The sequence below is a fragment of the Macrobrachium nipponense genome, chromosome 6, assembly GCF_015104395.2.
Source record: "Macrobrachium nipponense isolate FS-2020 chromosome 6, ASM1510439v2, whole genome shotgun sequence".
Taxonomy (NCBI): Eukaryota; Metazoa; Arthropoda; class Malacostraca; order Decapoda; family Palaemonidae; genus Macrobrachium; species Macrobrachium nipponense.
In genome coordinates this window covers 93,937,234-93,946,363 of record NC_061108.1, presented here as the reverse complement: position 1 = coordinate 93,946,363, position 9,130 = coordinate 93,937,234, and the positions used below count along the sequence as shown (strand labels likewise).

At 35.9% G+C, this 9,130-nt stretch overlaps 1 protein-coding gene across 1 annotated transcript in view; it reads left to right on the top strand.

Annotated features, from left to right (window-relative positions):
* Nucleotides 1-368: 368 nt before the first annotated feature.
* LOC135216585 (exocyst complex component 5-like) overlaps nt 369-9,130 on the top strand; it is a 193,526-nt gene continuing 184,764 nt past the window's right edge. Inside the window, exon 1 of the mRNA XM_064251964.1 lies at nt 369-379. Coding sequence (XP_064108034.1) covers nt 369-379 — 11 coding nt within the window. The remainder of the gene's footprint in view (nt 380-9,130) is intronic.

The following is a 9,130-nucleotide window of genomic DNA, read 5'->3' as shown; positions in this document are numbered from 1 at the left end:
AGAGAGCACGTCGTAGGGAGAATTTCCGGTCTGACGGAAGCTTATGGTAAGATAGGCAAGTCACAAGAGTAGCTAGGCCTCGAGATGGATTTTAGGGACCTCTACAATAAGACCTATTTTCCTTCCCAATTTGCTGGCTGGTTGTTTATCACTTTCAGGCAGTGCCCGGGGCGGTATATGGAAGCCCCGTGATTCCGAGAGAACCAGTATCTCTCCCAGTTGACGGCAGTCGTGACCTCGGACGGATGTCCAGCCAGCCAGCCTCCCACACTTAAGCCTAACGGCGTACTGGCGCGCCAAGGAGACCCAGACGGCCAACTCTGAGACCAAGCCGGACGCCACATTTTCCACAAAGGTCCACGCTGAACATGGCATCCAGGTACGTCTAAAGTGTAAACTCCAAACCAGCACCTTTTACTACCATACGGACTCTTGCTAATTTCATTTTCAAAAGTCTCACTTTTATCCCTCCTACATCAAAAGCCCTTTGTCCTCATTGGCCACGTGCGCTCCCCCTTGTGACTTGTTAAAGACTAAGTCTTCAGTGCATACCTCAGTGAAACATTAGAGTTTCTTTGCCCCAGTGTTAGAGAACTGAATAATCGTAACTTGTGCAAGACGTCCATTTTCTTTTATCTTGTCTAATCTGGGAATCCTTTTCCAGAATTCCCATAAGTCAAACGTGTAAGTCTCTCCCGCTCCCGCCCAAGTGGTGCGCATTACCGCAAGATTTCGAAACCTGCTTTATTACGTGAATTTCATTTTGGCGCCAGCAATCATTCACTTGAGAGATATTAGTAGTCCATGTGGGGACCAGTTGCATTTACTTAAAACCTTGGCTGTTAAGCAGCCTCTTGTAAAAAAATAGACTGTAAAGTAATTAGCTGAGTTTCTGGCGACCTTTCCTCTAGAGTAAATGTTCACTTTCAATCCTTTTTTTACGGTAAGTTCAAGCAATTCACTTTGTTTTCCCTCAACTATTTCTGTTTACGTATCGGAGCCTCTTTCAAGGCCGGGCCCATACGTAACAATATATATATATATATATAGCATATATATATATATACTATATATATTATATATATATATATATATATATATATATATATATATATATATATATATATATATATATAGGGATAGAGCGCAGGTATATATATATATATATATATATATATATATATATATATATATATATTTATAGAGAGAGAGAGAGAGAGAGAGAGAGAGAGAGAGAGAGAGAGAGCAATAAATTGAATAAACATGAACTGTTTTAGAAGTCTGCTTTATTTTTCATTTTTCTATCTACATCTAACTGTATATCTATCTGTCTATCCATATATCTGTATGTATATATTGGATGTCAAGACTAACAGAAACATATGTTGGGGGCCCAAAAAAAAAATTTTTCGTTTTATTTTCATATAGAGAATGATTTTTTATTACAAAAGGAACATAAATTGTAGCTTTAAACAATTGTTGCATAAGTTTTAACATGTGTACGGATGAAGTACTACTTCCTATAGCGCATTCCCAGAAATTTCAATTAATGTTCCTCTGCAATTACTTTGGAGATTTTCAAAACACGACGGAGACAGAGAGTCAGGCCATTTGCTTATTGCTGCAGACATAGTGCTACGATGTTAAAAAAATTGGCCTCACACCTAAGTTAAGAAATGACGTTCACACTTAACAGATTATAGTAGAGTCACATCAACAGCCAATCAGGAGCGTCGTAAGGGACTGGCCTAGACATCAAATACACGGCTAATTTGAATCTACTATAGGAAACCGGTTCGTCCATGACTAAAAAAAGAATTAAAAAAAGATAGGCCCACATAACTGTAATGGAGCCTGGTCCCAAAGCCTCGTTTGTAACTTGTTTCCTTGAATAATATCAGATTAATAGAATGTACTAAGTATAGTTAATTACAATATTCTATACTATAGCACAGTACTCTCCAAAGCAATACTTTTTCTAACCTGCGAGCGATCGCCTAAGAATAAAGAAATAAAGAATAACTAACGGATATTTGCCGTGGTCAGGGACCAACCAGGAAGCCAGCCATATGCCAGCAGGTGGAGGAGGAGGAGGACTATTTGCCCTGAAAGAGGAGAAGTCGTAAAACAGACGAGCTCAAGTAATGCGAAATGAGTAACTTTACACCTAAAAGCATAAGATGGTCTCATTTTGCCTCGTGACGTTACATTTAGTCTGATCTTTTGTGACAAAGGGAGTTAATGGATGTGGGCGGTGTATTTGGCACGGGATACTGGTAAACAGAAGAGCCATAAATGCCCAGATGGTCGGATGAGGAAAGGGGAGACACTGATGCCCTTTCCAAATTGGCTAATCATGGAGATGTCTTGCATGCATGGGTGACTCCTCTCTGTGATGGCTGACCTAAAAGCAATGAATTCAACTTACAGAAATAAACATACAAATTTGTGTAAAATCTACATGTATACTACGTATTTGTGTTCGTTGTACATTGAAGTTAAGCCCATAAACGCTTCATATAATTTTTTTTTAAGTTTTCTGCGCAGCATGTAGCATTTAAGTGACGCCATGTTTTTCTTCCTCCTGACTCACACCACAGTAACCAAGGGATCATTGTGTATAATATGAGCGAATGAGTCAGTATAGTACTTGTATTTAAAGATACCAACAGATAGACACTGTATGACCTTACAAAAGTCACGACCCCTCTGGAATACCCGAATTCCATTATCAACCATCGTGTAGGACTGTAGGTGTTCACTAAACTCATTGCTTTCCTTACGCTTTCGAAAAATTCCAGGTATCAGTGATTTTGGTTGTATCAAAATCACTCTCAGAAGAACAAAAACAACAAAGGAACCTGTCATACGCGTATTAGTGAACATCGTTCAGAAAAAAATCAGCAACAGCTTCACGAAATAGAAAAATATATAAGTGAAAAATTGAAATCTTAAATAGGAAATATTACAGGTCAAGAAAGCTCTATAGCATTGGTTATATAGTGTAGTGTCCGTTTTTTTGTTTTTTTACGCAACTGTGTTATTGAAAATCAGTTATTTGTAATAAAGTTACTTAAACGTAATATCCGCTTTTTTTTATTTTTTTTTTTTACAAACCACTGTTAGAGATAGTTGGGATATCAGATGCAAATTTCTGTGTTTAAGGCGGTTCTGCTTCATTGAGGTTTTCATTAAAAATAAAAAAGAAAATCATAATAAGTATATGCAGTATACCACCATCCATTCAGAATGACTCACTGTACGTATGCCTGATCACCCACGTAGTCATACGTAAATTAAGCATCTGATAAATGCATGTATGCAAAATGCCGAAGAAGCACGTCATGTAACTGAAACATATAGGAAAGCAATGGCCCCCGCCTCTGCAATCAGGTAAAAAGTATGGTGGAGTATTGACAGCATGTGCAAAAGGTTTCCAAATTACATGCTATGGGATCTGGAGTCCACAAGACTAGGCAACTCTCGCATAATAATATTTGTTTTTCACTGAAAGCAACCTCCGGCATATTTCTGTTGCATCGACAAGCACTACCCAAAAGAACTGGAGGTGCTGACTTGGTTTTGAAATCAATACTAACAGAAACTCCCCATTTATTTTATCCTTCACCAGGAGTCTTATAAACACCAATTTTTTTTATGTAAGATTTGTGATTATGGGGTCAACGCTACTGGAGTACCTAAATGATACAGAATTGCTTTTAGTTTTTCTTATCAATCAGTCATTTTTTTAAGGTCATTCGCACACGAAAATTTCATATTTAGCTGTCAAATATTCCATAAGATTGTCACTGTGGACAGAGGCAAATTAGGCTGCTTTGTAAACGATATTCCTTACCATATGTTGTTGGTGCTTAAGAGAATACAGCAACATGTGAATTGTTGTTAATAGTCTTAAATTGCGAAACAGATCATAAGAACACAAATAACCAGGTTATTTGCAAATGCCCGTTGCAGTAGAAAATAGCTGACCTTTCGCGTATTGTAGATCTATTTGTTTCTATAGCTATCACAACATTAGCTAAAGCAGTTGGCTATTTCTACGGTTACTTATATTCGGTTTATTCATGATAAGAGAAGTTTAAAATATTGAAATATCTTTTTCCACTCGTGAAAGAAAATTAATATCAGCGAAAAACATTTGAATATAGTAACGCTGAGCAATCGAAAGCCGTTTACACACTCCCAAACTCATTAGATTAGAGCATACACCTTTAATTAATTTTGAATGGTGCATAGAAATGAAAAGCTGAATATCAATTTTAGCTTATATATTTGCCAGTAAATACATGTAAATATATATGCATACACACAAAAATACTTAGAAATGCAGACACTTCACAATAAAGATAAATAATTCGTTCTTTTGCCAAAACAAGCTGTTCCGCATTCTTCAGTGAGTGTTCTTCAAGTCGAAAATAACAAAAAGAGGAGTACCATACATGAAAAAATATGAAGTTTACGTAAGAATCAAGTGTGACCTCGGGTTCATCTGGCGAATTACATCATGGAGGTTGGTTGAGACTTGCAATGGGCTGCTTTGTTTACATCAACACACTAAGTCACGGGGAGGCTTATCATGATTTCGTAGAATATGCATTGTTTTTGAATGTTATGGAAACTGCAAAATTGCAGTAAAAATAATCGGTGCTATAAAACACGCTCTGGATAATTCAGGCTGAATTAATTTCTATGACAATCCACACATAAGCTGTGTAATAGCCTTTGAAACAAAAGTTGCACCCACATTTAGTTATTAATATTTTGGAAACTGTACTATACCGAAGAAGAGGCTTTTGTAAATCACGCTGCAATTGATCTGCAGTGAGTCTGATATTGCGATGTAAAATACGTACAGATACTCATTCTGCTCCATCTGCCTCATTCATTTCCGTCATTTTATGAATATCTTCAAGTTTTCACATTTCAGCTTCTCCGAAAGCCTATATATGGCTCTCGCTATACCTTGATGATGAATGAAATCGTCCTTGATCTGAATGAAATACAGTAGGCAACATATTCCAAGAAGTTATTTTTGGCAAATTTGTTAATAGCTATTTTAACCATGTTTGCAGGTGCAGAATAATCGTTATGAAACGACTTTAATATTTTGTTTATCACAATGTAAAAAAAAGGCTTTTTTGTTATGTTTTGTTTTTCTTTTTTTTATCGCTATTCTGAGTGGCACAAGTTGAATGATTTAATGTTACGTAAAGGTATAACGTTTACGTAACTTGGCATAATGAAAAACAAACTACAGTATAAGAAATATTTAGGCAGTTCAGTTTTTTTTAAAGATATAAGAATATTCACTGAACAATCCTAAGCTTATTATTTGCATATATATTTGGTTAATATCTGTAAAAAAATTTTTTTTTAAATGCCTAAAGAGAATGAAGAGAAAAATATAGGTAGCTGTGCACAGAAACTTCCCTCGTTGTCTTCATTGGACTTCTTTTTCTGTCTTTTTCTCCTTGTCTTTCTTCCTTGAATTCTTAATAACCTTCTGTCCATGTCAGTCTTCATCATTCCGTCCTCTTATGAACAGCGCCTGTTAACAGAACTGTTCTACACTATTATGTGCATAAAATGTTCATAAATTAACACTAACGCGTGCTTTTTTTGAAAAGAAAAAACAAGTAAAAAATGCGCCGATATTTCTTCGGCACAATCGATGTTCTTTACAGTGTATAATGCTGCATGAAATTCAGCCACGGCCCGGTGGTGACCTGTGTTGTTGGCTCCGCTCTGATCATGCCAAATTTAACCTTAGATAAAATAAAAACAACTAAGGCTAGAGGGTTGCAATTTGGTATGTTTGATGATTGGAGGTTGGATGATCGACGTACTAAATTGCAGCACTTTAGCCTCAGTAATGTTTAAGATGTAAGGGCGGACAGAAAAAGTGCGGAGGTATAGAGAAAGCCATTTCAAAATGCTTATTTTGTAAGTTATTGTGGCCTGCTTGTTTACTCTCTCCCCTATCATATAATGTACCTGATTCAATGATAACAATGGTGCAGACGTACATACAAATGTATATTTTTATACTCATGACTGTAAAACTTAATGATTACCAAAACCTTTAAACATCTTCATTTTCATTTAAAATTCATATAGATTTTTTTGCTCAAACTTTTTCATTTTATTTTATAAAAAGGGCAAAATAAAATGTCCGATATATTATGAAATTCAAAACTACATTTTCTTTTTGGAGATACATCACTTTTGTACTTCCTGAAGCGGGAAGAATTAAGAGAATTTAGTCTTAATGGGGAATCGGTTCCACCATAAGAAGATAGTTGTTTATATATATATATATATATATATATATATATATATATATATATATATATATATATATATATATATATGGCATATATATATATTTGGTTCTCACAATGTTTTAATTCTTTTTTAAAAGTTTTTTTGATATTATTGTCTGTATTTTTAACACATAATGTAAATTGTTCTCTTGCCATAAACCAGTGAAATATTAATTCCTACGGTTGCTCGGCGTTCGTTAAAAGTTCATTCATTGTATATTACTGTAAAAACGAGAAACGAGGACTCAAATAAACCAACGAATGATCTCCAAATATGAAAATATAAAGTGCAGCTTTTGTTTCTGTAAGCAGTAAGATTAGGTAACTTTTGTAACTATAAACAGAAAGATTACTTGTTATATAGCCAATACAAGAATATCGGCTGATGATTTAGGTTGATATAAACGAAATTCCAAATAAATAGCCGTAAAAAATGTACTTGGAGTAAATTGTGGAGTTTGGTCAGTGCAATTCATACTATGGGGTATAAATTTTCTATCTATTTGTAAAATGTGTAACCAATTATTTTCCCTGAATTTAAGCTGTGAATCCTGCCTCCATTTCCATACTTAAAAGTTAAGTATAGCTTAGTTTTACCAGACCACTGAGCTGATTAACAGCTCTCCTAGGGCTGGCCCAAAGGATTAGATATATTTTTACGTGACTAGGAACCAATTAGTTACCTAGTAACGGGACCTACAGCTTATTGTGGAATCCGAACCGCATTGTATCGAGAAATGAATTTCTCTCACCAGAAATAAATTCCTCTGGTTCCGCGTTGGCCGAGCCGGAAATTGAACTTCGGACCACCGGAGTGGTAGACGAGCGCGAAATGCACTCGGCCAACGTGGAACTTTCCATACTTAAAAAAAGGTTACATTTTAGCGTCCTCAAAACATGGCACTGTGTGTATATAATCAATTACAGTTGGAGTCATACGGCGCTAGACCATGACATTCGATACGCTTTTCGTGTATGATTTTACGAACAACACCGAATGGTTCAGTTGTAGTGGCATAATTAATTTGATTCTTGTTTATGTGTTCATAAGCGCTGTCTTCCCGTAAATTTCCTTCCATTTAAATCAAACAAAAAACAGATCACCTGTCGCACGCCGTAAGTATAATCAACTTTATCTAATTTATTGTCCTGTTAATTTTCCCTTAAAAGAATATTGCAGTGAGGATGCCTTAGTTCTGCCTGACATTCTACTTTTGTCCTTGAGATTCGTATCTCCGACCTACATCACATTCCCACTGGAAATAAGTGTTATCTCATTGCCACTCATGCTAGACATGTGTACGTCCGTTGTACGACTTTTGCTATAGCTCTCCCTTTCCATGTAGTAATTGCTTTATATGAAACTGCCCTTCATATAAAAACAGTGGTTACTACTTGGATGTCGTGTACCATGGCCATTCAAAAGTGACCCTGATGACTTAGATTCTATGCCTCCTCTTTAAGTACTCTAGAATTTGACCTCTGTGCGGTAAGTGGTGTCGAATTTCATGTCAATAAACAAGAAGCTATCATTAACTCGTCCTTTACAGGTAGAAAGGCTCTCCCTCTAACTTTAGATAGCTTTCGGCACGTTTTTGTCAATTGCATTCAACTCTTTACATTGTGATCTTATAAGATGGTTTTGTTCGTTTTCTTACCTTGTTTTCCTGATTTCTTGAAAAACTACATAAAAACACATGATTTTTTGTGAACTTTTTGATGGGTGTTAACCATAGGTCAAGGCGTAGGCCACTTCTGTAGACTATGTAATTAATTTTTGGCTGTTTTATTTTGATATTTGGGAGACAAAAAAGGTCAATAAAATAAGAATATGAGAAATTGGTATTAATTATTTGTAGTAAGTTTTACAAACCAAGCAGCAATCCAGTTGATTTTGGCGTCAAATGTTTTTGGTTTTTTCATTTTTGTTCATCCCACCTGTACGTTTGTTTGCAGTAAAAAAAAAATATACATTACTATTGAACAAATAGCAGTATGGTGGCTCTTTGGTTCCAGGTCTGGTGACGAAGCTTCTGCGTTCCGAACTATTTGTCTGTCAGCCATTAACTGAAGATTCGAGAAAAATGTACAGAAGTTTCTAAGCTTTATGGCGATCCAGTGACAGGAAGGTTAAGATTAACGAAGATTCAGCATCTTAGATCGTTATCGGAAGACTTCCTTGTCATTGTGCGTGTGGTTTTTTTTTTCTTTTTTTTTTCAAATGAAGAGCTTCCGTTATCACATTTGGACCCTGAACCTCTTAAATCAAAATGGCTTGCTTGTCTCGTTAAGCGTCAGTTCGAGAGACCTTTCATTATCCAAGTGATAGAACTGTCGAACAGTCCTACAGTCTCTCCGACAGTTTCGTGGATGCTGATGCTCATGAATTAAAGAGGCTGTAATAACACATCGGAGCGCCATGGTTTTTTCCTTAATTCTTCTTATTTCTCTGGTTTTCAACTGTTCTTTAAATATTCATGTGTTTAATTGGTGTTTTGTTAACTATTGCATTGGATACGTTTATTTTAGTTGTTCTTTTCAAATATGCAGCGTCAATGTTATCAAGATCAACTATGAATACAACCCTTAAAAAACGGAAATATTTCGTGCGGACAGTAGCTATCCAGCAGCTATAGATTCCGTGGTAATTGAACCATTTTTATTTTGCAAAGGACAAGACACAGCGTGAAGAAATAAAACTATCTCTCTCTCTCTCTCTCTCTCACTCTCTCTCTCTCGTCTCTCTCTCTCTCTCTCTTGTCTCTCTCCTCTCTCTCAAATTCGCC